The following is a 26,969-nucleotide window of genomic DNA, read 5'->3' on the forward strand; positions in this document are numbered from 1 at the left end:
AGAATGATAAACCAGAAGTACCAGGGGCTTAAAGGGTTAAATTGAGGCTTGGTTGCGTAAACTTAGTTTGTATTCCCTTGAGCTTAGATGGTTGAGCGGTGATCTAATCAAGGTGTTTAAAATTATTAGGGGATTTATTTGAGGACAGATGCAACAAAAACTTTTCTCTCCTGCTGGAATTCAGAACAAGGGGGCATAATGTAAAAATTAGAGCTAGGCCATTTTGGAGGGAAATCGAGAAGCACTTTTTCACAAAGGATAGTGGAAATCTGGAACACCTCCAAAAGACGGTGGATACTGGGTCAATTGATATTTAAGACTGAGATAGATGGATTTTTGTTAAGTAAGGATATCAAGCGATATGAGCAAAGGCACGTAAATGGGGTTGAGGTACAGATCAGCCATGATCTAATTAAATGGCAGATCAGGCTCGAGGGACTGAATGGCCTACTCCTGTTCCTATGTTCCTACAGTACAAGCATGAGTAAATTTGCAAGTTCACTTTTAATTGGTGTTTAACAAACCAATAAGCTGAAAAAGCTTAACACCAGCGCGCTCTCAACCTGGTTTGGTCCCAGGAGTAATTTTTGGAGGTGTGGGAGAAAATACACACATGGTTAGTTAACACTAATTAATTAGTTTACTTTACAATGTACACTTATATATAGCATATATATATTGGCTGCATTGCAGAGAGTAACTTCACTCTTTAGTGGATATTCAGGGGATTTATATAGAACCCTGGCCTAGAAATTCGGTGGGCTTTGCGCCCAGTTGCAGCCCAAAGAGGGCTTCTGCGCCAGTAGGGGTGGTAGCGCTGATTTTGAGGGCCGCGGTAATGGCGGCGGTAGCCAGTAGCGCTGCGCCGGCACCGATGACGTCATCGGTGTGCGCAGTGCCCCGGTTCCGCCCCGCTACCGCCCCGACTCCCATCTTCAGTAGCGGCCGCCTCTTCCGTGGTGGCCGCTAACAACATCGGGAGACCGGGTCCTTACTGCAGCCTTAGCGGGACGCTTTAAGGTGGAGGTGCGGCCGGCCGCCTGCCCGCACCTCCTTCCCCGGCCTCCTCCACCCCCACCCCCCCGCGGCATTGCCGGCTGGTTTCCGTGGAGCCCGGCACTTCTCCGTTGTGCCGGGCTCTTTTGCCGGCACTCGCGATCGGGGCTCCGGCCGTTGCAGGCACCTCCTCCTTAAGAGGAGGAGGAGGCCTGCAGTACCGCAGCCTGCCGCACCGCATCGGGTGGCGCAGCGGCAGCTAGAGCGCTGAAATTCAGTTTCAGCGCCCCAAGCGGGGGCGGGCACACCCTGGAATAGCGCCCGGTTCCGACTTGGGGCGCTAAAACTGAATTTCTGACGGTCGCAACTGGCTCCGCGCCCAGCGCTAACTTTTGGGCGCTAGCCAGCTGGCGGGCCCAAACTGAATTTCCAGGCCCCTGTGTTTTTGACTTTTCTGTGTAATTTGTATGCAGATTTAGAAAAATAAATCTCTCTTAAATTGTTCTTTATGCACTCCAGTAATAATCAATATAATTAAGCAGTATTAATGACATTATGTAAAACTGGTTTAAAAAAAGTAAAGCTTTACGAAGAAGCTTCATCAATGTTCTGCTATGAATCAAATTATAACTAAGAATGAATTAACTTCAATCTTTTGTCTGTTTATCTGAATTTTTGTGTAAACTGATCTTAGTTCCCCTGGTATAACTGTCAAGAGGTACTGAATTAGCATTTGGCTGAAATGATTTGAACATTTAAACATCCTGGGTTCATGACTGATGGCCCCGTTCTTTTCCCCATCCCGCCAGAAAATAATTGCGTTCTTATTTAAATCAAAAAGGTTTCCAAATTAACAAAGAATGCAGCTAAAGTTCGTGATTCTGCTGAGGAGACTCCCTCAAGTTCTTGGGTGAATTCTTTGTTTTCTGTTCACTTCTACCATTTTAAATAATGACATTTCTATCCATTTACATTTTGAACACCTTTGTTTAATAATACAGGAAACTTTGGTTTATCCGGAGGTTGTATGTCCGGAAACCTCGATCTACCGGCAGAAATCAGGAGCCGTTTTGTTAGGTTTTTTTTTCTTGTGGCTTTGTTTTCAACAGTCGGGCTCTGGAAAGTCTCTCTGAAGCTGTTGCTAAGCTACAGAGACACTTCCAAGGTATGGGCCGACTGTTTACAAGCTGTTGCTAAGCGACAGTGTTTGTTGTCAGATACGGAGATGAAAACCTCCGTATGCTTCAACATTAACTTTGTATGTCCGGCAGTTTTGATAGATCAGCAACAGCTCGGTCCCGTCGGTGCCGGATATAACAAAGTTTCCTGTAGTTGCCAGCTCTCTGAACTACTTTTATGAAATAGGTTTACATTGCATTTCCAGTACAATTGCTAGATAAGCATTGGATTTTAAATACAAGATGTCTGTGTAACCTGGATGGATATTAATTTTTGAGGAATAAAACAATTTTTATTGCTGTTTTACAGGATAGGCTTCCTTGGCCTAGGCTTAATGGGATGTGGAATTGTTGCAAATCTCTTGAAAATGGGGCACACTGTTACAGTGTGGAATCGAACAGGAGAAAAGGTACGCCTCTTTCAAACTTCTGATCTGTGTTGCCTTTTGGGCCCACTTGCTCAATTTTTACTGTCAGCCTTGGCTCAATGGTAGCACGCTTGCCTCTGAGTCAGAATGTTGTGGGTTCAAACCCCACTCCAGAGACTTGAGCATGTAATCCAGGCTGACATTTCAATGCACTGTCGGAGGTGCTGTCTTTTGGATCTTAGGTGGACGTAAAAGATCCCATGGCACGACTTGAGGAAGAACGGAAATTCTCCCTGTGTCCTAGCCAATATTTATCCCTCAACAAACATCACCGAAAAGCAGATTATCTGGTCGTGTATCTCATTTGTGAGACCTTGCTGTGTGTAAATTAGCTGCCACGTTTCCCTACATTACAACAGCGACTGCACTTTAAAAGTACTTCATTGGCTGTAAAGCGCTTTAGGACGTCCTGAGCAATGTTCCTGTTTAGCTGCAGCTCCCATGCAGGCCGCTCAACAGCGTTCTAATGGCAAAGACCGTGTAAGCGCGGTAATTTGAATGGGTAACGCACCCAAAAAAGTTAGCGGGTACATTGGTCCTGAGGTTGTGAAAAGCACTATAGAAATTCAAGTCTGTCTTCCTGTCTTTCTTCACTTCAAAAAAAAAAAAAAAAAAAAGTTGCGTTTATTTCCAACACCAGATTTCTGATTGGTCACTTTGGTGGACAAGATCTAATTTCTGATTGGTCTGCTTGGAGGACAAGACACAACACACTCAACAGTTTATCTGGAATGTGTAATTAGATCCTGCCTACCTAAGTAATCAATTACTTTGCAAAGTGTAATTCGAGCCATTCTGACTGCCAGGCTCCAGACAGAACAGAGCTCACATAGAACAGACAGGGCTCACCCTCACTGGGTAAGACCTTCTCTCACCCCCCCACCCCCCCCCCCCCCCCAACCCAACCCCAACAAGTTCCTAACTTCCCTCACACCCCTGAATTTCTGACCTATTCCCTCCCAACAAGTTCCTCCCCGCCCCCAAGTTCCTGACCTTATGTTCCTGACCTCTTCGTTCCCACCCCGAGTTTCTGACCTTCCCTCCCCGCCCAAGTTTTTGACCCTTCTCCCCTGCCCAAGTTCCTGACCTCCTCCTCCCTGCCCAAGGGTGTAATCCTACCAGCAACGGTAGCATAGTGGTTGTTATTGGACGAGTAATCCCGAGGCCTGGACTAATGATCCAACAAAGTGAGTTAAATCCCACCACGGCAGCTGGGGAATTTAAATTCAGTTAATTAAATAAATCTGGAATAAAAAGCTACTATCAGTAATGGTGATCATGAAACCATCGGATTGCCGTTAAAAACCCATCTGGTTCACTAATGTCCTTTAGGGAAGGAAATCTGCCATCCTTACCTGGTCTTACATAGATACATAGAAGATGGGAGTAGGCCATTCAGCCCCTCGAGCCTGTTCCGCTATTTAATGAGATCATGGCTGATCATCCAAATTCAGTACCCTGTCCCTGCTTTCTCCCCATATCCCTTGATCCCTTTAGCCTTAAGAAATATATCTAACTCCTTCTTGAATATATTTAACTAGCTGGGGAGCCCCGCGTTGCGAGGGCAATTTTGGGGCGCTTGGTCTCCCTGCCCCTGTCATGTCCTCTCCCTGTCCTTCCCCTCTCCTCTCCCTCTCCTCCCCTCTCCTCTCCCTCCCCTCTCCTCTCCCTCCCCTCCCCTCTCCCTCCCCTCCCCTCTCCCTCCCCTCCCCTCTCCCTCCCCTCCCCTCTCCCTCCCCTCCCCTCTCCCTCCCCTCCCCTCTCCCTCTCCCTCCCCTCTCCCTCCCTTCTCCTCTCCCTCCCTTCTCCTCTCCCTCCCCTCTCCTCTCCCTCTCCTCTCCCTCCCCTCTCCTCTCCCTCCCCTCTCCTCTCCCTCCCCTCTCCTCTCCCTCCCCTCTCCTCTCCCTCCCCTCTCCTCTCCCTCCCCTCTCCTCTCCCTCCCCTCTCCTCTCCCTCCCCTCTCCTCTCCCTCCCCTCTCCTCTCCCTCCCCTCCCCTGTCTCCCTCCCCTCCCCCACTCCCCTCTGTCCCTCTCTCCGGCCCCTCCCCCTGCCTAGCGCCTGAGGTCCGGAGCGGAGGTCCCCCGCGTATCGCGCGGCTGATGGACGGCCGCTGTGGGCGGGCAGGCGGCGCATGTGCGGGTGGCGCATGCGCGGTCAGTGCGGGCGGCGCGAGCCCCCCGCGATTTCCCGAGGCTCGCCCCCCCCCCCGCGATTTCCCGAGGCCCCCCCCCCCCCCCCGCGATTTCCCGAGGCTCTTCCCCCACACCCCCCCCCCCCCTATTAAATTGTTATTTAATTCCCTAACACATCATTAAAATATTTACCTTAGTTCCCTAACACACAGAAAGTGTGGGGGGAAAAAATTGTGAAAAATCAAGATGGCGGCCACTCACCTCGGTTCAGAAGGATAAGGCCCGCCCACACACGCACCGATTGGTCGACCGGTCAGGTCACCGAAATTTAATGAATTAGCCTCAACTGCCTTCTGTGGTAGAGAATTCCACAGGTTCACCACTCTCTAGGTGAAGAAATTCCTCCTCATCTCAGTCCTAAATGGCTTACCCCTTATCCTTAGACTGTGACCCCTGGTTCTGGACTCCCCCGCCATCGGGAACATCTTTCCTGCATCCAGTCTGTCTAGTCCTGTTAGAATTTTATAAGTTTCAGTGAGATCCCCTCTCATTCTTCTAAACTCTAGCGAATATAAGTCTAATCGACCCAATCTCTCTTCATACGTCATTCCTGCCATCCCAGGTATCAGTCTGGTGAATCTTCGCTGCACTCCCTCCATGGCAAGAACATCCTTCCTCCGATAAGGCGACCAAAACTGCACACAATACTCAAGGTGTGGTCTCACCAAGGCCCTGTACAACTGCAGCAAGACATCCTTACTCCTGTACTCTGCCTATATGTGACTCCAGACCCACAGCAGTGTGATCAACATCAGCACCAGCTACAAAGTCAACAACGGCACACCCAGCCCAGTCGACTCTGCAAAGTCTTCCTCACGAATATCTGGGGACTTGTCCCACAGACTAGTCAAGCAACAACCTGAAATAGTCATACTCACAGAATCATATCTTTCAGCCAATGTGCCAGACTCCTCCATCACCATCCCTGGGTATATCCTGTCCCACCGGCAGGATAGGCTCACCAGAGGTGGCGGCACAATAGTATACAGTCGGGAGGGAGTGGCCCTGGGAGTCCTCAACATTGACTCCGGACCCCATGAAGTCTCATGGCTTCAGGTCCAGCATGGGCAAGGAAACCTCCTGCTGATTACCACCTACTGCCCCCTTTCCGCTGATGAATCAGTACTCCTACATGTTGAACACCACTTGGAAGAAGCAATGAGAGTAGCAAGGGCACAGAATGCACTTTGGTTGGGAGACTTCAATGTCCATCACCAAGAGTGGCTCGGTAGCACCACTACTGACCGAGCTGGCTGAGTCCTGAAGGACATAACTGCCAGTCTGGGCCTGCAGCAGGTGGTGAGGGAAGAACCTACTTGACCTCTTGCTCACCAATCTACCTGACGCAGATGCATCTGTCCACGACAGCATTGGTAGCAGTGACCACCACACAGTCATTGAGGAGACAAAGTCCTGTCTTCGCACTGAGGACACCCCCAATCGTGCTGTGTGGCATTACCACCATGCTAAATTGGATCGATTCAGAACAGATCTAGCAGCTCAAAACTGGATATCCATGAGGCGCTGTGGGCCATCAGTAGCAACAGAATTGTATTCCACCACAATCTGTAACCTCATGGCCCGGCATATCCCTCACTCTACCACTACCATGAAGCCAGGGGACCAACCCTGGTTCAGTAAGGAGTGCAGAAGAGCATGCCAGGAGCAGCACCAGGTGTACCTAAAAATGAAATGCCAACCTGGGGAAGCTGCAACACAGGACTACAGGCATGCTGAACAGCGGAAGCAGCATGCTATAGACAGAGCTAAGCGATCCCACAATCAACTGATCAGATCAAAGCTCTGCAGTCCTGCCACATCCAGTCATGAATGGTGGTGGGCCATTAAACAACTAACAGGAGGAGGAGGCTCCAAGAATATCCCCATCCTCAATGATGGCGGAGCCCAGCACACGAGTGCAAAAGACAAAGCTGAAGCATTTGCAACCATCTTCAACCAGAAATGCCAAGTGGATGATCCATCTCAGCCTCCTCTTGAAGTCCCCACCATCACACAAGCCAGTCTTCAGCCAATTCGACTCACTCCACGGCTGAGCGTATTGGGTACAGCAAAGGCTATGGGCCCCGACAACATCCCGGCTGTGGTGCTGAAGACTTGTGCTCCAGAACTAGCCACACCTCTAGCCAAGCTGTTCCAGTACAGCTACAACACTGACATCTATCCGACAATGTGGAAAACTGCCCAGGTATGTCCTGTCCTTAAAAAGCAGGACAAATCCAATCTGGCCAATTACCGCCCCATCAGTCTACTCTCAATCAACAGCAAAGTTATGGAAGGTGTCGTCGGCAGTGCTATCAAGCGGCACTTACTCACCAATAACCTGCTCACTGATGCTCAGTTTGGGTTCCGCCAAGACCACTCGGCTCCCGACCTCATTACAGCCTTGGTCCAAACATGGACAAAGGAGCTGAATTCCAGAGATGAGGTGAGAGTGACTGCCCTTGACATCAAGGCAGCATTTGACCAAGCGCAGCACCAAGGAGTCCTAGTAAAACTGAAGTTGATGGGAATTGGGGGGAAATCTCTCCACTGGCTAGAGTCATACCTAGCACAAAGGAAGATGGTTGTGGTGGTCAACTTTCACAGCCCCAGGACATCGCTGCAGGAGTTCCTCAGAGTAATGTCCTACGCCCAACCATCTTCAGCTGCTTCATCAATGACCTTCCCTCCATCATAAGGTCAGAAGTGGGGATGTTCGCTGATGTTCAGTTTCATTCGCAACTCCTCAGATAATGAAGCCATCCATGCCCGCAACTCGCCAAGGCTTCTTCGGCAGCACCTCACAAACCCGCGACCTTTACCACCTAGGACAAGGGCAGCAGGTGCATAGGAACACCATCACCTGCAAGTCCCCCTCCAAGTTACACACCATCCTGACTTGGAAGTATATTGCCGTTGTTCATCGTCACTGCGTCAAAGTCCTGGAACTCCCTCCCTGACATCACTATGGGAGTAGCTTCACCACGCGGACTGCAGCGGTTCAAGAAGGTGGCTCACCACTGTCATCTCGAGGGCAATTAGGGATGGGCAATAAACGCTGGTCTTGATGGCAACGCCCACATCCCATGAACAAATTAAACAAAAAGCTCTGACACAGGACGTTGGGCCACGAGTGTGCTGTGAAGTACATTTTGAAACTAATGTGAATTATTTGCTTTTTGAAGTGAACATTTATCAAATGCCTCTTCATTTTGTGGCAGTGCGACCCTTTTCTCCAGGAAGGGGCACGTTTAGGACGAACACCAGCAGAGGTGGTTTCTACATGTGATATCACACTTTCTTGTATTTCTGACCCAAAGGCAGCTAAAGATGTAAGTAAATCTATTGTTTCTTCAGCTGATGGGCTAAGCAGCAAAGAACCATAATGATGTTAGCTACCTTGAATTCTTTTATAACACTGTTTAATTTTATGGGGAGGAATGATAATATTAATATCTCAACATGGTGCCTTTTAGTTTAGCCTCAATTTAAAAAAAAAAAAAAAAAAAAATAGCAATCTGATCAATTTGCAGTAAGTTTTATTTGTGCTTTCAGCTGGTTCTGGGTCCCAGCGGGGTGCTGCAAGGGATTCGACCAGGCAAATGTTACGTTGACATGTCTACAGTGGATCCCGAGACAGCCACAGAAATCTCTCAGGTAATAAAATGAACCGATTTTCGCAGACGATAAGATTTACTCTTGCTTGTCTTTTATAGATCGGGCTTGTACCATTTTTCAATTCAGCCAGTAGGAACTGTATATATCTGCATGCTCGATATTTCATGCAATGCAGACCAACTGGATAGAGCATAGAAGCACTAAAGAAATTATAGCCATTCTACAATTTTGAAGAAAACAAATTAGTATGTAATTCAAAGCAACTTGTAGAAATTAGGACTTTTTTTCATGGTCTGGCGGTTGCACAGCTGTATTGAAAATGACTTTGTCCACTGGTCCCAAGTCTAGATGTCTTTGTAAATGTGGTGGGTTGGTTGAATTAAGTAGATCATCAATAGTTAACCTCATCCTGGAATGTAGATTCTTGCTGCAGGTTTGTTTCAATGATCTGTCCTGTTCTGTGCCTCTGCTCTAACATTGTGCTTCAGTTATCCATCTGAAGACATTTCTGTGCTTTCCTTGTATTTGGTTTACATTCTGCTCTTCTACAACTTTCAGTTCCTTCTGTATACGTCACTGGAATCGCCTACGTTTTTTTTCAGTATTCTTTGGTCACTCCTGAATATCTTTTGTCTTTCTCGTTTCTCAGATAAGCCTTGTGCTCTTGTTCCCTACTTCTGGTCTGAATGAACTAACAATAATTTAAAAAAACACTATCTCTTTTAACACAAACATTGTATAGAAAATGCAGGAAGCTGGCTTTCCCAATGGCTCAATTGGCAAATGTATCATGTGGTGTGATGCTGAGCCATTCCGATGGAGACTGTTCCAGGTGTGATCCTGTTATGTGCTGAAATAGCTGAGCTCCGTTGGAGCAGCATTGCAAATAGGACAATAGGGCTCCGTCTCCCTGTGCTAGGGAGGGCAAATGTTAGCTACAATTGCCACTCCTGATCATTGTCAGTGACCCTTGAAAGTGTATGGTGTGGGCATTGCTTGAAGACGGGATGCGATGCTTCCCAAATCAAATAGCCCTTTGATGTTTACATGTGAAAAATGTAGCGGTGCACTGCTGGCATCCATATCCTTGGAAGATTCTGTGACTCGATGAAAGGGAGAATATGCATGAATTTTTAAAATATTTAATTCTAATTTGGTATGATTGGCATGTTGGAGGATTACCACACTGGGGATTGTTTTGGCACAAAGTGAAGTGGATGCTGGAACAATTGTGTGTGGCTTTAAAAATCTCATTGCACAGGTGCCTTAGACTTCATTGGTGATGGTTACAAAGTTTTCCTGACCCAATTTTCAGAGCAGGGATCTAATGCTGCAACTGGTGCTTCATTTTAGTGCTGTGTCCCAGTTCTCTGATTCCAGTGCTGTGCCTGGTGCTTCGTTAAGATCTACGGTTGGTGGGCCTTATCTGGGGTACTCTTTGTAAACTAACAGACTCCATAGTAGCCAGGACTGATCTGTAATGGTTACTCTGTTGCATAGGTGATCACTTCCAGAGGGGGGCGCTTTCTAGAAGCACCAGTCTCAGGGAATCGGCAGCTATCGGAAAATGGAATGCTGGTGATCCTTGCAGCTGGAGATAAGGCTTTATTTGATGATTGTAGCAGCTGTTTTCAGGCCATGGGGAAGAAGTCTTTCTATTTGGGTAGGTCTGTGCTTATAGAGTCCTCAAACTATTTCTCCTCTAAAATATTTTTGAATTGCTTTGATAGAATTGTTTATGGTTCTGTAAAGCTCAACATCTCTGAAGAGGTTTTTTTATCGGGAGGAAAGGCAGAATCACACTTTGTGGTAAATTGATTAAACACCGAACCAAAGTAACAGTTTATGCAATCAACAAAATGTACTTGAAAACTCATTTGCAAACCAAATGTCATTCTATAACTTTCGGTAGTTTGTTTTTTTGGTACAGAAAATAAAAATTACTTGAAGGAGTCTGTCAGTTACTCCACAAAAAAAAATGTGTTCAAAAAAATTAACAACCTGGTCTTTTTGATTTTTGCTATCTCCATGTAAATTTTTTCCTGTGTATGCTGCTAAACTAACTAATGGAACTGGCCATAAAAAGCTACTAAGCAGGATGCTTACCCCAGAGGAGATGACTTGCACAAATGAAATGGCCTGATCAGTGAAGCATCATGCCTTCAAGACTGTCTACTGATGTTCAGCCCTCTCGTCTTGTCCGGCTTGGTAACTTTTTCCATGCACTACCAAGTAATACCAGCATTCGGTGTTTAATTGAAAATTTAAAAAAAATCAACCTGAAGAAAAAGAATAAGTTTTGCTGTTTTTCTGACAATCCTAATGGGGAGACTTATTTTCTAAAATGATACATTTCCTGCTAGTGCCTAATTTGCGTAACTAATTTGCCTAATTGAGGTGTCGCTTGGGCTGTCTGACAGCCTCAGCATGTTGTATAAAATTAATTTATATGCAAGTACTGCTTTCAGGAATAAGTGGAGCACATGAATGGACACGCTTAAACTATTGTTTCCTTTTCAGGTGAGGTGGGCAATGCCTCGAAGATGATGCTGATTGTAAATATGATCCTGGGCAGTTTCATGGCTTCTGTAGCAGAAGGATTCACATTGGCTAAAATAGCCAGCCAATCGCAAGAAGTTTTGCTTTACATCCTGAGTCAGGGACCTTTGGCAAGTGCTTTTTTGGATCAGAAGTGCCAAAGTAATTAACTTTTTTTAAATTTTGGTGGGGGTGGGGGGGATTGTTTAAGAGGCAGGGGATTCTCATTGTCTAGATCCAGATTAGTATAAAGAAAGTAATTTCCAGTCAAAAAACCAGATGCAAATGTTGCTTTTGGAAACAAGCTGGGAATTAGTATCAGTTTAAATGCGAGTCCGATTGTAAGCAACATCGTTAGCGTGACCTACTTCATGGACAGGCTGTAGAAGTTATGGTATTGGACAATAATGTTTCAAGAGGATTTGTAATATTTGAGTTAATGGACCCGCATCATTGATAATAGGTGTATTCATTGTTTTATGTAGTTAATATATTGTTTCTGGCCATTTTACAAAATTATTTTAAGTTTGCTGTACTTGGATTTTTAATTAGCACAGCAAGTAGAGTGATCCCCTTAGTGCTACAGTGCAGACTGAGAACCTCCTTTGGTGTTGTAGAGCTGAATAAGGTTTGAAGAGAGTTGTTGTATGGCTGCGAATCTACACGTGCATGTCTTTTTGAAAACTGAAAATGTTAGTGCAGTGCACAAATGATTCCTGTTGAGTTATGTATTTAATAGCATGATTTTTATCATTCACCTGTGATGGTGATTAATAACTTTTAAAGTTTAAAACCTCTAACTCGCCCATAAGTGAATGTGAGATTGGCTCGTCAGTGAAGCTTGTGGGACAGTTACTCTTTGTAGAATCTTGTGAACTGTTTTAAGTTAAGTTTGCAACACAGTCAATTAGACCCACAGGAAACATGGAAAACTGGTGTGCATGTTGGTGCTGCAACTTTTGCAAGCTGCATCATTGCATGAACACAGGCTTGAAGGAGACTTTTTTGGTTAGACAAAGTCACTATTCATGCCCATAGAGTGGAATTGGATTTTACTATATGGTGAACTGGTATATTACATGGCTGTGCCACAAGCCAAGCAAGAACCAGCTTTTTGGGTGGCTGTGAGAATGAAGAGGAAGCTGGAAGTTAGTTGCTCACATGAACACATCCAGTGTTAAACCAGATATTTCTACACTAAACTGGCCTGTATAGTTACAGATAATTCTAACTTTTTTAATCTTGCCCATCCTGAAGCTGTAATTTTTCTTAAAATTTAAGGCCATCTTTTACCTTTTTACACCCGTAACAGCTATGTTCTAACATTTATTATATGTAACAATAAATGAGCTCCCAAACCATTAACTGTATCCACTAGTGATTCTCTCATTATCAGGTATTTTACAGGGAAACTTCAAGCCTGACTTCTTGTTGAAACACATCCAAAAGGATCTCCGGTTAGCCATTGCTATGGGTGATTCTGTCAATCATTCAACTCCAATGGCTGCTGCAGCCAATGAAGTAAGTTCTGGACATGTTACGCCCCGATGTTTGTTTGCAAATCAATTTTTAAAATAAAAAAATGTTGGGACTAACTCCCAATATCGAAGTAGGTTGACGGGGGTACCTGTAACTTCCCCACATTGTGGCCCTGATCTATTGAACTGTTCAGAGTGGCACTTAATAAAGAACAGCATTCCCAGAGGACTGGGGATTGGTTCCCTGATTGGTGGGGGAATCGTATGTAGACCGGAAGGGTATACAGGAAACTCTTTGATATCCGGCACCCACGGGACCGGGATGGTGCCGGTTGATTAAAAATTCCGGATGACGGAAAGGGTTATCTACTGAGGCTATTTTTAACAAACAAAAAAATTTTTAAATCAAGAAATGTGCAGTATACAGTAATTGGGTACTCCCGGCAGCGCGGGAGAGTCAGACTCGGCAACATTGCCGGTTATTGAGGTGTTGTTTTCGGAGTGAGAATTTTGCCGGTTAATAGAGAATTCCGGATATTTAGGTGCCGTTTAAACGAGAGTTTCCTGTATATGGTTCGGTGAATGGAATAATGAAAAATGCATATAATGTCAGTCGGCGGTGGGACTTACTATTGCTTACTGTTGCCCCTAATCATTGCCTGTAGAAAGTTGTGGAAACTGTTTTCTTTGAATATTAACCTATCTGGCTCAACTTCTCTCATCTTCTACTCAATGCCGCTGTTTAGTCTCTGTCCCTGTCGGTCTTTGATTTCTGCTGTATCTTTCAAACTTTAATCCAAATGTGTATAATTGACCAGTTACCAATAGTGTATTATATGTCGAAACAAACACTTACTTCTTTCTGTGACCATTAGATCGGTATCTCTATATGTTTGTCTTCTGTCGTCCATGTTTGTGTTTTAATCAATCATATTTAAGGATTACTGTTGCAGGATTTGGAGGCATGCTTGTTGCATGGCAATTGAGTTCATAGTTAAAGCTCAATTGTTGTGCTGTTTGTGTGTCTATATAAAAGTTCTCCAAGGCTTTCTTCACTCTTTTCCTGTTGATTTATTGGTAATTTAGTATTTGAAGGATTGAGAGTCCAAATCTACCCCTGTTGTACCACATTCTGGCACAGCTGGTGGTCCTGCACTGTGTTGTACCCACAGTACTGTACAATTTTACCTTCAATTTTCTGTTGGCGAAGGGATACCCTGAGAATAGCAGAGACTGCGTTAGAGGTGAAAAGATAAAATTGTAGGTGACTATGTAGATGGCAGTATTGTCCACTGCAAACGTCACATTGCGATATGACATATCCGATTTTGTTTCTTGTTAGATGAGTTATATCAATAATTAGGAAATAATTTGTTTTGGAACTATGTTCCTGTTACCTTTCCCAAGTTTTGCAGTAGAGATACTGCAATATATGAAGTACCTTTTACACCAGGGAAGCTGCTTGATGATCTAGCTCTGTAATTGGCACCCTTTTGCTTCTTAAGTGTAAGTTAACCTTTAGAGAGGCTGCTATAGAACACATGGTACTTGTACTCTGGACAAGTGGCATATCTTAAGTTAAATTATTTGATTTGCTTTAATTCTCTTTAGTGGATTTGAGTGATTTTAAACCTAAGCACTTGGGGAAACCGGGCAGGAAGTTAAGTCTTTTTACTTTTTTTGGCTATTCTTGCGGGCCCAGGAGGAGTGGGAAAGTTTAGGATTCCCATGCTCTGGGCTTTACAAGTTGCAAGGCCCTCCCAAAATCCTCTCCTTGCCACAGTTCACCTAAATGACGGGGACTGTTCCTTCGAACAGGAAACTGACTGGGAGCATGCAAAAGAGGCCCAGGAGTTGTTAAATCTCCTGAGCCTCAAGCTGCCACGGTCTGCATGGTTTGCCGCCTGCCTTGGCCCCCTCCTGCCCCAAGTTAAAATTGGGACTTCTGAAATTATTTAATCCCGTTGGGAATATTAGAATTTCCCTTCCTTGACTTCTCCGTCTCCATTTCTGGCGATCGGCTTTCGACAAACGTCCACTACAAGCCCACTGACTCCCACAGCTACCTGGACTACACTTCCTCCCACCCCGCTTCCTGTAAGGACTCTATTCTATTCTCCCAGTTTCTCTGTCTCCGCCGCGTCTGTTCTGACGATGCCACCTTCCATACCAGTGCTTCCGACATGTCTTGCTTTTTCCTCAACCGAGGATTCCCCTCTACTGTGGTTGACACGGCCCTTGACTGTGTCCGTTCCATTTCCCGCACTTCTGCTCTCACCCCTTCCCCTCCCTCCCAGAACCATGATAGGGTTCCCCTTGTCCTCACCTTTCACCCCACCAGCCTCCACATTCAATGGATCACTTTCCACCACCTCCAATGTGATCCCACCACCAAACGCATCTTCCCCTCACCTCCCCTTTCAGCATTCCGAAGGGACCGCTCTCCGCGACACCCTGGCCCACTCCTCAATCATGCCTAACAGCCCTCCCCCTTCGCCTGGTACCTTCCCGTGCAAGTGCCGGAGATGCTACACATGCCCTTTTACCTCCTCCCTTCCCACTGTCCAGGGCCCCAAACACCCCTTCCAGGTGAAACAGCGATTTACTTGTACTTCTTGCAATTTAGTATACTGTATTCGCTGCTCACGATGTGGTCTCCTCTACATTGGGGAGACCAAACGCAGATTGGGCAGCTGCTTTGCGGAACACCTCCGTTCAGTCCGTAAGGGTGACCCCGAGCTTCCGGTCGCCTGTCACTTAATTCACCGCTTCACTCCCACTCTGATCTCTGTCCTCGGCCTATTACATTGTTCTAATGTAGCTCAATGTAAGCTCGAGGAACAGCACCTCGTCTTTTGATTAGGCACTTTACAGCCTTCTGGACTCAACATTGAGTTCAACAATTTCAAACTATAACCCCTGCCCCCATTTTTCATGCTGTATGATTTTGACATTCCCATTTGCAACATTTTATCTTTCCTGCCTCTTACAAAAGTACAGTATGTTCCTTCAATTCCTTCCTCCACTCCCACCCCCCACCCCCTCCCTGTCTCTGCACCTGCTTAATATCTGTTCCATCTCCAGCTTTTTCCAGTTCTGATGAAGGGTCCCAGACCTGACACGTTAACTCTGTTTCTTTCTCCACAGATGCTGCCTGGCCTGCTGAGTTTTTCCAGCGTTTTCTGTTGTTGTTTCAGATTTCCAGCATCCGCAGTATTTTGCTAATGTATTAGAATTTGTTAATCTAGTTTCTGTCCCAGGGTAAGGTGTGTTTTTAAAATTATTGTTACCTTTCTGCCTATCTGCAGGCATCTGAGAATGTTGATATTCTGACAGGGCATTACGACATTGGTGCCCTTGCTATGATGTTGAACATCAGTATTACAGATCTGAGGCAAGGTGCTTCATAAACTAGGTTTATTTAATCATGCTGTCCTTTACTATACTTAAGCCTACAATAAACAGCAGACACATTGCTATCTCTGCGTGATTAAAAATTAATGGAGTTAACATGAATTTTGGATTCTCCTTATGTTAGTCCATTTTTTGAAAACTCAAAACGCATTTAAAATGAGTTGGATCTATTGCTATCATACCTGGAAGCTGTGCAATTTTAGAATCATTACAGCACAGAAGGAGGCCATTCAGCCTGTCGAGCCTGCAAGAGCAATTAAGCCAGTCCCACTCCCCTGCCCTTTCCCCATAGCCCTGCAATTTTTTTTCCTTCGGGTACTTACCAACTCCACTTTGAAAGCCACTATTGAATCTGCCTCCACCCCCCTTTCAGGCAGTGCATTCCAGATCGTAACCACTCGCTGTGTAAAAAAGTTTCTCCTCCTGTCGCCTTTGGATCTTCTGCCAATCACTTTGTCTGTTCCCTCTGGTTCTCAACCCTTCCATCAATGGGAACAGTTTCTCTCTATCTACTCTGTCCAGACCACTCACGGTTTTGAACACCTCTATCAAATCTCCTCTCAATCTTCTCTGCTCTAAGGAGAAGAATCCCGGCTTCTCCAGTCTATCCATGTAACTGTAATTCCTCATCCCTGGAACCATTCTTGTAAATTTCTACACCCTCTCTAAAGCCTTCACGTCCTTCCTGAAGTGCGGTGCCCAGAATTGGACACACTACTCCAGTTGTGGCCGAACCAGTGTTTTATAAAGAAATAACAGAAAATGCTGGAAACACTCAGCAGGCCAGGCAGCATCCGTGGAGAGAGAAACAGTTAACGTTTCAGGTCTGGAACCCTTCATCAGAACTGGAAAAAGCTGGAGATGTAACAGATATTAAGCAGGTGCAGAGACAGGGAGGGGAGGAAGGAATTGAAGGTTCATTATAACTTCCTTGCTTTTGTACTCTGGGCTCGATTTTCAGTGTGCTTTGGAGGCGTGCGGGGCGTTAAATTCCTGAAATCGGGGGTCCCGCCCCCAACCCGCCTTCATGCCAGTTTCAAAGGAGGCGGGTACCCGCCCCGCACTGGGACCTGCCTCCCCGAGGCAGGAAGGGATTAGTGCCAATTAACTGCCTGTTAACAGGTAGTTAACAGGCAGTTTTTAGCCTAATCCCTATTTTTAAGCTTGAACTGTGGGATTCCTGACGGCTCCAAACCACGCCAAGTTGGAGGAGTCGGGTTGGAGGGGTTGAGATGTCGGTGTTCAGGTGAGTGATGGGTGCATGAGTGCAAAGGTAAGTGTGTTTGGTGTGTCTAAAGTGATTAAAGTAGTGTAAATTACCATTTCAGCCTTCCTTTAGGTTCGGGGAGTCCCTCATCTCACCGGCACAGAAAGCAGAATGGCTGCGAACTGTCAAAAGTGACAGCCTGCAGATTTCTAACTGAGTCTGTGTAGAAGGACTCAGATTAGAAGTAAGACTCAGTGTTTGACAGCTTCAAGCAGCTGTGAAATGCTGATATTTCATCTGTCAAAACGTCTTGACCGATGAAATTTCAGTCTGTGACGTCACCTGTTGCTGGGTGGCCCTTAATTGGCCTGCTGAGCCCGCTGGGCGGGCTCAACAAGGTCAATCAAGTTAAAATCGCGTGGATTGGCCGCATCTCGATGGAGGCGGGACTACAACCCTGAAAGTTGTAGTCCCGACTCCTGAATGAAAATCCAGCCCTATGCCTCTGTTTATGAAGCCCGGGATCCCGTATGCTTTTTTAACCACTTTCTCAGCCTGCCCTGCCACCTTAATTTTGTAACTGACTAGTGGATGTTTGAAAGCAGTGCAGGATGATTCCTCTTTTGATTTTCCCTTTGGTCTCTTGGCGCCTTTCCCAGACAGTCTGCCAGTGTTTTGCAGATATGTTTGTGGGAATTTATGGGATACTGTTCTGTTCAGTTTTAACATTAATATCAATCTTTTCCGATTGTTATTTTCCCTGTAGGTGTTTAAAAAAGCGAAGGCCTTGGACCAGTCTGAAAATGATATGTCTGCAGTATACTTGGCCTGCAACCAGTGACCGCTACAATGTTTTAATTTTCTTTTTAAATTCGGGGCCATTTGTTTTGGTTTTTATGTTTCTATTATCAGTAACTGCTCTAATCTGCCACACTGGCCATTGTGCATTTTTTCCTCTGGTGACTGAGGATGATTAATGGTCCATACCCAGCCAAATCTCATTAATGCACTGACATGCGGCACCTCTGAGACTGTGAAATGAGCATGTGCCAACCATCTGCTGCTTTTTTTGTTGTAATTTTTTTAGGATGGTGTAAGAAGTTTACTTATTGAAAGATGGGTTGTTGACAAAGGTGTATGCTAGTGTTAACCCTTTACAATTGTTTTTACTGGTTTGGTTAAGTACCTCCTGATGTGGTAACTGCTGATACAAGCCCAGTGCTGGTACTGCCAGTCACCAGATCGACACTCACTGTATCAAGTCATAAGTGACAAAAGTACAAGATCCATGAAGCGATATCTTGAGTACTGGGGAGAAATGTGGGATACACAGACGGCTTCAGGCCTGTTCTGTGGTGATACTGCAGTGAATGATGTACTCTGGTTATCTTGGTAATGCCAGTGTGGGTTGTGTATATATATCAAAATGTCTGGTATTGCTGTTCTGTACAAAATGAAACATTTACTGTACTGGTGTCCTGCTTAATGCTTCCCATGTGGTTTGTACTCTAGGGGAAAGGATTTGCTCAGGCAGGTAGGGGAAAAAACACAAAATGCCATTGGAAGAAAGTCTGCACAGCTTCTGAACCAGACTGTTAGTCCAGTTGTTACTAACATTTATCTTGCATACAAAGGTTTTTTTTTTTGGTTTTGGAAGTTTAAAAACCTGCACATGATCTTTTTGTGACTTTTGAATACTTTTTCCAAAAGGAAAATATATTTTGCTGCCTTGTAAACTGTTGCCCAAGTACTCAACAGGGTTTTTAATGATTTTTGTGATCAGATTGACCTCAGTTTTTTTTCGTGATTCCAAATGTTTAGGGACCCTATGAGAATGTTGCAGTATTAAAACAGCAGTATATGCTGGAGAGGTTTTCTGCGTATAACTTGCTCATTTTTAATACAACCCTATCCTATACATTACACCATTATGCAATTTCTGTATTCAGTGCATGATCCTACTCAACCTAAAGTTATAGGTTTTTTTTAAAAATTGTGTATTTATTTACCTTCCTTGGTTTGAAAGTAATCTTTTTCTCTTGCACACAAACTTACTTAAATAAAAATTATGCAAGCCTGCCAATGGTGTTTTAGGTCCTTAATCCTCGTGGGCCTTTGTGCTGATTATATGCGGATGTAGATGCTACTTGGGAATGTAAATTGGATGTGACATCAGTTACTTTTAATTGCTTTTACGTTACCAACACCTTATTGTTGCATGGAGTAGGCGTGGAATGTAATCTTGGTCACTTTACTTTGTAAGGCATGTGATCACTTTTGGCTACACCAAAGCATGATGGTCAAGTGTTTAACATGACCATGTCTAATCTATTGGACCTAAAGATGGGTCAAATTCCATTAAGCAGCTTTTAATGTGTATGTAGAGTGGCCAAATTTGATTGGGATTGAACCTTGGATTTCTGATTGGAACAAGGGACACTAACATTAGAAATGAAGTCCATCATCTAAAATGCATGCACACCCCTGATTGTCAGCAGCCCATTGAGGCTGTAGTTATTACTATGGTTTACTATTCCTGCCCAGGAAACCATTTACAGAAATATCAGTTGCCATCAAACAAGAAGAACTTTTGCCTTTTTGTGAACTCTGTATCTTGCATGCTCTGAAGTAAGAGTGCCCTCACATACAACGAGAATGGAATCTTTCTGATAGCTTTGATGTGGCTCTATTCATAAGTAGAATGTTTAAATAAAATGTACAAATGGCCTAGCCTCCACCCCAAGGTTTAGACTTCTACCACTTTTTAATCAAACTTGGAAACCTTCGAGATAAATGTGTTGCACACAAAAGTTAGGCAGATGGTGGTGCCCATGAAGGAGTAGGTTCACCTCAATAATTGTGGGTTTGAGTTTTTCTGGATGCTGCTAATCAGTCCAACCAAATATATAAACTGCAGAAATGTCTTCAGCTTGCTTGTCCTGTGAGAAGATCAGTATAGCACCTCCATTTTGTATAAAAAAGAAACTGGATGATAGCACAGTTCACCATTTGGAAGCTCTTGTTCAAGCTAAACATTTTATTGCAAAATGCCGGGGTTCATGAGACTACTGTACATCACTGCGTTAAAGATTATTGTGAATAGAACCACTTTTTTGTGTGTGAATTCTAATGAGACTTTGAAGTTATTCCTGTATTTGGTATTTCAGAAACTAAAGAACCTAATTTCAAGACGCATCAAAATGTAGGCTTACAATCACTAACAGCCTTTTACATCTTATTTCTAAGTGTTGTAACTTAACTTTTTTGGAACGAGAATTTATTTAATTGTGATGTAGTTAATGATTTCTGAATGAATAATTTTCTTCATCTTGCACGAAACCATTATTGTGCTTCCACTTTGCATTAAAGGTTTGTTTACTTGAGTTATTAAACCATTGCCTTGCAATGCACAGAGTGACCTGTATCTGTGATAGAGAACGGTGCATATCTAGTGCTATAGTTTCACAAAAATAACCTGTACTACAATTGTACTAATCATTTATAAAAAATAAAAAAAATACTACCTGGAAATATACTCCACAGCTAAATGACACCCCAAATACAGTAATGCCATCCATGTTCACCCGTTAGTGTTCACTGAACATCTATTGGGTAGGATTGGGATCAAGATTACTCACATAGATCTAGAGTTTCACCCTCAAGAAAAATACCAGTTAATTAGTAATGTTATCACTGGCTAGCCTTCTGCAAAGGTCTTGAGCAAATGGCTACAGATATAACCTGAATCCTGTAAAGAACATTTGTGTACACTAACTACTGTGGTATTTTTGTGAATTTATCGTACATTTTTTCTTGCTCTATGTAGCCTGAATTTAAAGTTGCATCAAACCTACACAATATCCTGTCATTGCATTTTTATATAGCTTATGGTATTTCATTTTAAGATCAATATTGCAGAAATTGGCTATTTTTATGGATCCATAACTACTATTTTGTTATGCACAAAATTGTATACAATTTGTCAAATGAGTATTTGAAAGTGGGTATTTTTTTTTTAATGTGTTAAGTTTCAGTCTAGCTCGGTCAATAAATGCTGTTCTTATTGTTCAGGAAATTGGTTTGTAATTGTCTGCATTTTATTTTAGTGTGCAAGCTGAGATTTTTTTTAAAAATCTTGTTTTCTCGCATAGTGATTCCAATTTTGAGCAAAAGAATCAATCTTAATTTCCTGAACCTTTTAATACAAAGTGCACCCTGCACCATTTGACTTTTTTAAAATAATGAGTACTGATAACTTTTTAACATCAAAATGGCCTGAGTGTGATTTGTTCTCAAATGCCTCCAAGATCATTGTGAACATGGGACTTCTACATGGAATTGGTTGCTAGACCAGTTTTGATTACATGTCTCCCATACAAGGTAAAGGGCATGTATGTGATTGATTTCTCTAACTGAGCAAGAACAGAAGTGTTGCTTTATGTTTAATATGTTGAGAAAAGTAGATATTTTGTTAACTTTATTTTGGTGAAGGGACTATTGACAAAAACAAATTTGGCGAACTAATCTAGAGCTTTGCTCGTGTACAGTTAGGTGCAGCTAAAGTCATTGAGACACTAACTTCAAACATAAGCTACCAAAAAACTACTGTAAATGAGATACTCGCTGGTCAGCATAAATAATCTCACAGGAACCAATAAAGCGTACGAAATAGAACTGGGATGAGAAAAGCTAGCAGAAAGACAGTTGAATATACCTGGAAGTGATGAGAGATTGGAACAAAATAAGAAATTCAAAACCTGGCATAGTATTGAATCATAAATTAGAAAATGGTTTTGCACTTCTTGTGCTCATATATTCAGGTCACAGTCTTGATTTTTTGGAGGAGGTGTTGAGGAAAGGCAAGGTGCTTGCGTGGGGGCGGGGGGAGGGATAGAGAAAAAGCAATAGAAACTGAAACACAGTCAGCTTTTGTGCACAATCTTTCTAGCTACCACAACAAGATTTGGCAGGGGTGAATGCTGGAAGTACAAGGTGTTTATTTTGGAAGCTGAATTAAGAATCTGGAAAATAGAGAAATAATGCAGCAGATGTAAGATTACATTTAGGAAGCCAAGGTGAGACTACACACTCTAACTTGTTCCAGACTCCATTATTTATAAATAATCCTGGCATCATTAACTCAAGTGTGACTCATATTTTACATGCACAGAAATACCTGCAATGTAAACACTTAAACTATATTTTAATTCCCTTGCTAGGCCATGTTTACCATTTTAAGTCCCTGCATAGCCTCGACCTGCCCTATATCTGCAACCTCCTTCAGCCCAAGAACCCTCCGAGAACATTCTATCATCACTGGTCTCTCGTACATCCCCCTTGCCTTCACTGTGCAATTGGTGGCTATGCCTTCAGTTCTCCTCTAAGACTCCTTAAAATGCACCTATTTGACCAAGCTTTTGGTCAACCCACCTAATATCTCTTGGTGTCCATTTTTGTCCAATTACACCTGTCTGCTGCAACAGCTTCTTGTCCTCCAACAATTCCAGTTTAAACTTCACAGCCTTCTGTTTAAATTCTTCAAATGCCTTGACCTGCCCTATTTCTGTAATCTCCTTCCCCCTTACAAATAAAGTTGTCAGCTCTGGTTGGATGTATACCTGGAGGTTTGATCACATAACCTCCCAAAACAAATCAACCCACCCCACTCCAGCCTATAGTTTCTCTCCTGGGTTGCTTGTAGCAGTGTTCTGGAGATTAATCTTCAATTCTTGGAAACTCCAGGACAATCGTGGAGGGTTAGCAACCCTACCTACAAATAACTACCCCTCCACCCTCCCAAACCAAACTGTCCATTCCTTTGACTGTGGTCTTGTACATTCCCCCTTCCTTTTGTGCTGGCATTGGAGGCTGTGCCTTCAGCTGGTTAGGACCCACAAACTAGAATTCCCTCACTAAATCCTGCGTGTTTGACCGAGCATTTGGATACCCCTCCAACTATCTCCCTCAGTGGTTAGGGTCATTACTGGAGTGTCTTGGGGCTATTTTGTTTTTGGGGGGGAAATTAATATTTTTAAGTAACCAAATCGATCATGTGTGTTGAAGTAGAGCCTCGCTGATAACGTCTGCCTCAGCCCCCGTATTAATAGCAGGTGTGAGGCTCTACATTTTCTTCCCGTGGGGAAATTCTTCCATCCTACTGCAAGGAGGCGCTGGGGAGCCTTCAGAGCGGGACACCGCAGGAGGGGCCGGAGGGATTCTGCCGCGGAAACCGGAAGTGCTGCACTTGTCCTTCAGTAAACAGGATGGCAGCGGCGAGCGAAGCGGAGAGAGCAGTGCTGGTGAGTGCGGCGCCGACTCAGCTGTGACCCCCTCCCAACCCGGGCCGGAGAGAGATTAAAGTCCCCACGACCGGAAGATCTTAGCGGCGAGAGAATGAGAAATGTGGCAATTATTAAACCGCCACAGGGCGACCGGGGACCAGGTCTTGGGGATGGGAACAGGGGTCCAGGTCCTGGGGGCGGGTGCAGGGAGACAGGTCCTCCGGGGGGGAGAGCAGGTCGGCAGGTGCTGAGGGGCCGCGGGGGGGAGAGCGAGAGTAGGTCCTGTGGGTGGGGCGGGGGGAAGCGAGAGCAGGTCCTGGGGGGCGGGGGGAAGCGAGAGCAGGTCCTGAGGGGCGGGGGGAAGCGAGAGCAGGTCCTGAGGGGCGGGGGGAAGCGAGAGCAGGTCCGGGGGGAAGCGAGAGCAGGTCCTGAGGGGCGGGGGGAAGCGAGAGCAGGTCCGGGGGGAAGCGAGAGCAGGTCCTGAGGGGCGGGGGGAAGCGAGAGCAGGTCCTGAGGGGCGGGGGGAAGCGAGAGCAGGTCCTGAGGGGCGGGGGGAAGCGAGAGCAGGTCCTGCGGGGCGGGGGCGGGGGGAAGCGAGAGCAGGTCTTGAGGGGGGTGGGGGGAGCGAGAGCAGGTCTTGAGGGGGGTGGGGGGAGCGAGAGCAGGTCTTGAGGGGGGTGGGGGGAGCGAGAGCAGGTCTTGGGGGGTGGGGGTGGGGGGAGCGAGAGCAGGTCCTGAGGGGCGGGGGGAAGCGAGAGCAGGTCCTGAGGGGCGGGGGGAAGCGAGAGCAGGTCCTGAGGGGCGGGGGGAAGCGAGAGCAGGTCCTGAGGGGCGGGGGGAAGCGAGAGCAGGTCCTGAGGGGCGGGCGGGGGCAGCGAGAGCAGGTCTAGGGGGGTGGGGAGAGCAGGTCTTGGGGGGTGGGGGTGGGGGGAGCGAGAGCAGGTCTTGGGGGGTGGGGGTGGGGGGAGCGAGAGCAGGTCCTGAGGGGCGGGGGGAAGCGAGAGCAGGTCCTGAGGGGCGGGGGGAAGCGAGAGCAGGTCCTGAGGGGCGGGGGGAAGCGAGAGCAGATCCTGAGGGGCGGGGGGAAGCGAGAGCAGGTCCTGAGGGGCGGGCGGGGGCAGCGAGAGCAGGTCTGGGGGGGGGGGGAGCGAGAGCAGGTCTTGAGGGGGGGGTGGGGGGAGCGAGAGCAGGTCTTGAGGGGGGGGTGGGGGGAGCGAGAGCAGGTCTTGAGGGGGGGGTGGGGGGAGCGAGAGCAGGTCTTGAGGGGGGGGTGGGGGGAGCGAGAGCAGGTCTTGAGGGGGGGTGGGGGGAGCGAGAGCAGGTCGTGGGGGGAGCGAGAGCAGGTCCTGGGGGGGGGGAGCGACAGCAGGTCCTGAGGGGGGTGGTGGGGGGAGCGACAGCAGGTCCTGAGGGGCGGCGGTTGGGGGGGGGTGCGCGAGGGGAGCAGGGGGAGAGGGGAGGGCAGGTCCGGGGGGGGAAGAGGGGAGGGCAGGTCTGGGGTGGGGGGGGGGGAGGCCGCGAGGGCAGGTCCGGGGGAGGGGTGGGGCGAGGTCAGGTCCTCGGGGGGTGGGGGTGCGAGGGCAGGTCCTGGGGAGGGGGGAGGGGGGAGGGCAGGTCCTTGGGGGGAGGGGGGGTGTGGGCATGTCCTGGGGGGCGAGGGCAGGTCCTTGGTTGGGGGGGTGGGCAGTTCCTTTGGGGGGGGGTGCAGGGGGGAGAGAGTTGGGAGGTGCGGGGGGAGAGCAGGGAGACAGGTCTGGGAGGGGGGTGCGGTGGAGATCAGGGAGGCGGGGGCAAGGTTTCAGGGTTGTGGCGGGGGGGCAGGTACAGGGAGCGGGGTAAACGGGTTTAAGTCCGGGGGCTGGGTACAGCGGGCCCGGGGTCTCCAATTGGTTCATGGCCGTCGCAAGAGCAGCTGCACCTTCGGTCTCCAAACAACAAAGTCCACGCTCAACTGATCGTTATAAAAGGAGAATAAAGATAAATATATTAACATTTGCCAAAGGTTCTCCGCTATGTAGAAGAATGAACAGCTAAAGCATTTTGCTTTGACATGTTCCTGATAACTGCCTTGATGTATATATTCATTAGTGCATTATAGTGTATTTTTACAGGACACGAATGCATTTGTGTATATACAATAACTTAGCTAAGCAATGATAACAGTATGGAAGGTACAAACTTAATCTTCAACAAGCAGACTCTCTAAAAGTAAACATCACCACACGATATAACTTTCAAAAAATATATATTCCCCCATATTGCTGTGATAAGTTGAAGAACATGCTGTTTTATAATGGGGATTATACTTGATTTAAAACGCTTGTTTCTGCGCTAATTTCTCGTTCTTTCTCTTGTTCTTTTTTCTCTCGCTCTTTCCTGCACTATCTATTTCTGTTTTCTCTATCTTTCTATCTCTATCTCTCAGTATTGAGGGGATATATGGCATGGTCATACCAACTGTGAAGTTATCAAAAGTACTGTAAAAATATTGGTTATGAAATTGGTTTTGCTTTGGAGCTGGCCACAATTTCTAAAACAAACTGATCCGAAAGGGAGAATCTTCAGTTCAATTTATTTTATGCCAGCATGCAATACCAATCTCATGTATACCCAAGTAAGGAATCTTTTATTTAATAACTGCCAAGTCCTTATAGATCCTCACATGAATGTTTTGAGTTCAAATGGAAGAGCTTGATTGCAATGTTTATGAATGTAAAAATTTTGGTTGACATTTTACCTCTACAAAGAGTCCCTGTTTTTTCTAATTTGATTTGTAAATAAGCTGCTTTCTCTCTCTCTCGTTCTTCCCATGCTTTTTAATGGCTTTAGGAAAACCATGTGATCCCTTTCCTCAAGTAGGATGAATTGTAAATGGACTACTGGGTTGAATTAGCGGGTGGGTCTGAGGAATAAAAAAAGGTGCAATCGTCAATACAGCTGGTGTTCTCTTTCTATCACTGCAGGTACAGCATTTTGGGTTTTATTAATAGAGACATAGAGAACAAGAGTAAAGTAGTAACATTTTTACAAATATTCAAGAAAGGACATTAAAGCCATAGAGAACGTATAGCGTAGATTCATCAGGTTAGTACCAGGGTTTGGAAACTATCATTATGAGGAGAGACTTGAGGTACCAAGACTATTTCCACTGGAGCAGGGAAGTCTGAAAAGAGACTTCAGTTTTTGAAAAATTATTAAGGGTTTTGAAAAACTGAATAGAGAGAATATTTTCTTTGAGGACGCCGTGATTTTGTTTTTATTCGTTCCTGTGGGCATCACTGGCAAGGCCAGCATTTATTGCCCATCCCTAATTTCCTTTGAGAAGGTGGTGGTGAGCCGCCGCCTTGAACCGCTGCATTCCAGGTGGTGAAGGTACTCCCACAGTGCTATTAGGTAGGGAGTTCTAGCCAGCGACGATGAAGGATTGGCGATATATTTCCAAGTCAGGATGGTGTGTGACTTGGAGGGGAACTTGGAGGTGGTGGTGTTCCCATGCGCCTGCTGCCCTTGTCCTTCTCGGTGGTAAAGGTCATGGGTTTGGGAGGTGCCGTCGAAGAAGCCTTGGTGAGTTGCTGCTGTGCATCTTGTAGAGTTAATTAATTAATTTAAAATAGCCACTGAGAGGAGAGAGGTTAGGA

At 45.7% G+C, this 26,969-nt stretch overlaps 2 protein-coding genes across 9 annotated transcripts in view; both read left to right on the forward strand.

Moving 5' to 3' along the window:
- glyr1 (glyoxylate reductase 1 homolog (Arabidopsis)) overlaps nucleotides 1-21,129 on the forward strand; it is a 54,122-nt gene extending 32,993 nt beyond the window's left edge. For 3 of the 7 annotated variants that reach the window (XM_086000656.1, XM_086000660.1, XM_086000663.1), the window contains 7 exons: nucleotides 2,485-2,584; nucleotides 8,017-8,127; nucleotides 8,351-8,452; nucleotides 9,914-10,076; nucleotides 10,934-11,113; nucleotides 12,348-12,472; nucleotides 18,563-21,129. In XM_086000656.1, coding sequence (XP_085856782.1) covers nucleotides 2,485-2,584; nucleotides 8,017-8,127; nucleotides 8,351-8,452; nucleotides 9,914-10,076; nucleotides 10,934-11,113; nucleotides 12,348-12,472; nucleotides 18,563-18,649 — 868 coding nt within the window. In that variant the 3' untranslated portion in view covers nucleotides 18,650-21,129. Of the gene's footprint in view, nucleotides 1-2,484; nucleotides 2,585-8,016; nucleotides 8,128-8,350; nucleotides 8,453-9,913; nucleotides 10,077-10,933; nucleotides 11,114-12,347; nucleotides 12,473-17,816 lie in introns of all 7 variants that reach the window. The other 4 variants (XM_086000657.1, XM_086000659.1, XM_086000662.1 and 1 more) reach the window with 4 other exon arrangements.
- Nucleotides 21,130-23,095: 1,966 nt separating this feature from the next.
- rogdi (rogdi atypical leucine zipper) overlaps nucleotides 23,096-26,969 on the forward strand; it is a 43,295-nt gene continuing 39,421 nt past the window's right edge. The window contains exon 1 of one of the 2 annotated variants that reach the window (XM_086000665.1): nucleotides 23,096-23,349. In XM_086000665.1, the coding sequence (XP_085856791.1) occupies nucleotides 23,314-23,349 (36 nt within the window). In that variant the 5' untranslated portion in view covers nucleotides 23,096-23,313. The remainder of the gene's footprint in view (nucleotides 23,350-26,969) is intronic. The other variant, XM_086000664.1, reaches the window with a different exon arrangement.

Source organism: Somniosus microcephalus, chromosome 11 (assembly GCF_052327205.1).
Source record: "Somniosus microcephalus isolate GS21.2 chromosome 11, FLI_Smic_1.0, whole genome shotgun sequence".
Taxonomy (NCBI): domain Eukaryota; kingdom Metazoa; phylum Chordata; class Chondrichthyes; order Squaliformes; family Somniosidae; genus Somniosus; species Somniosus microcephalus.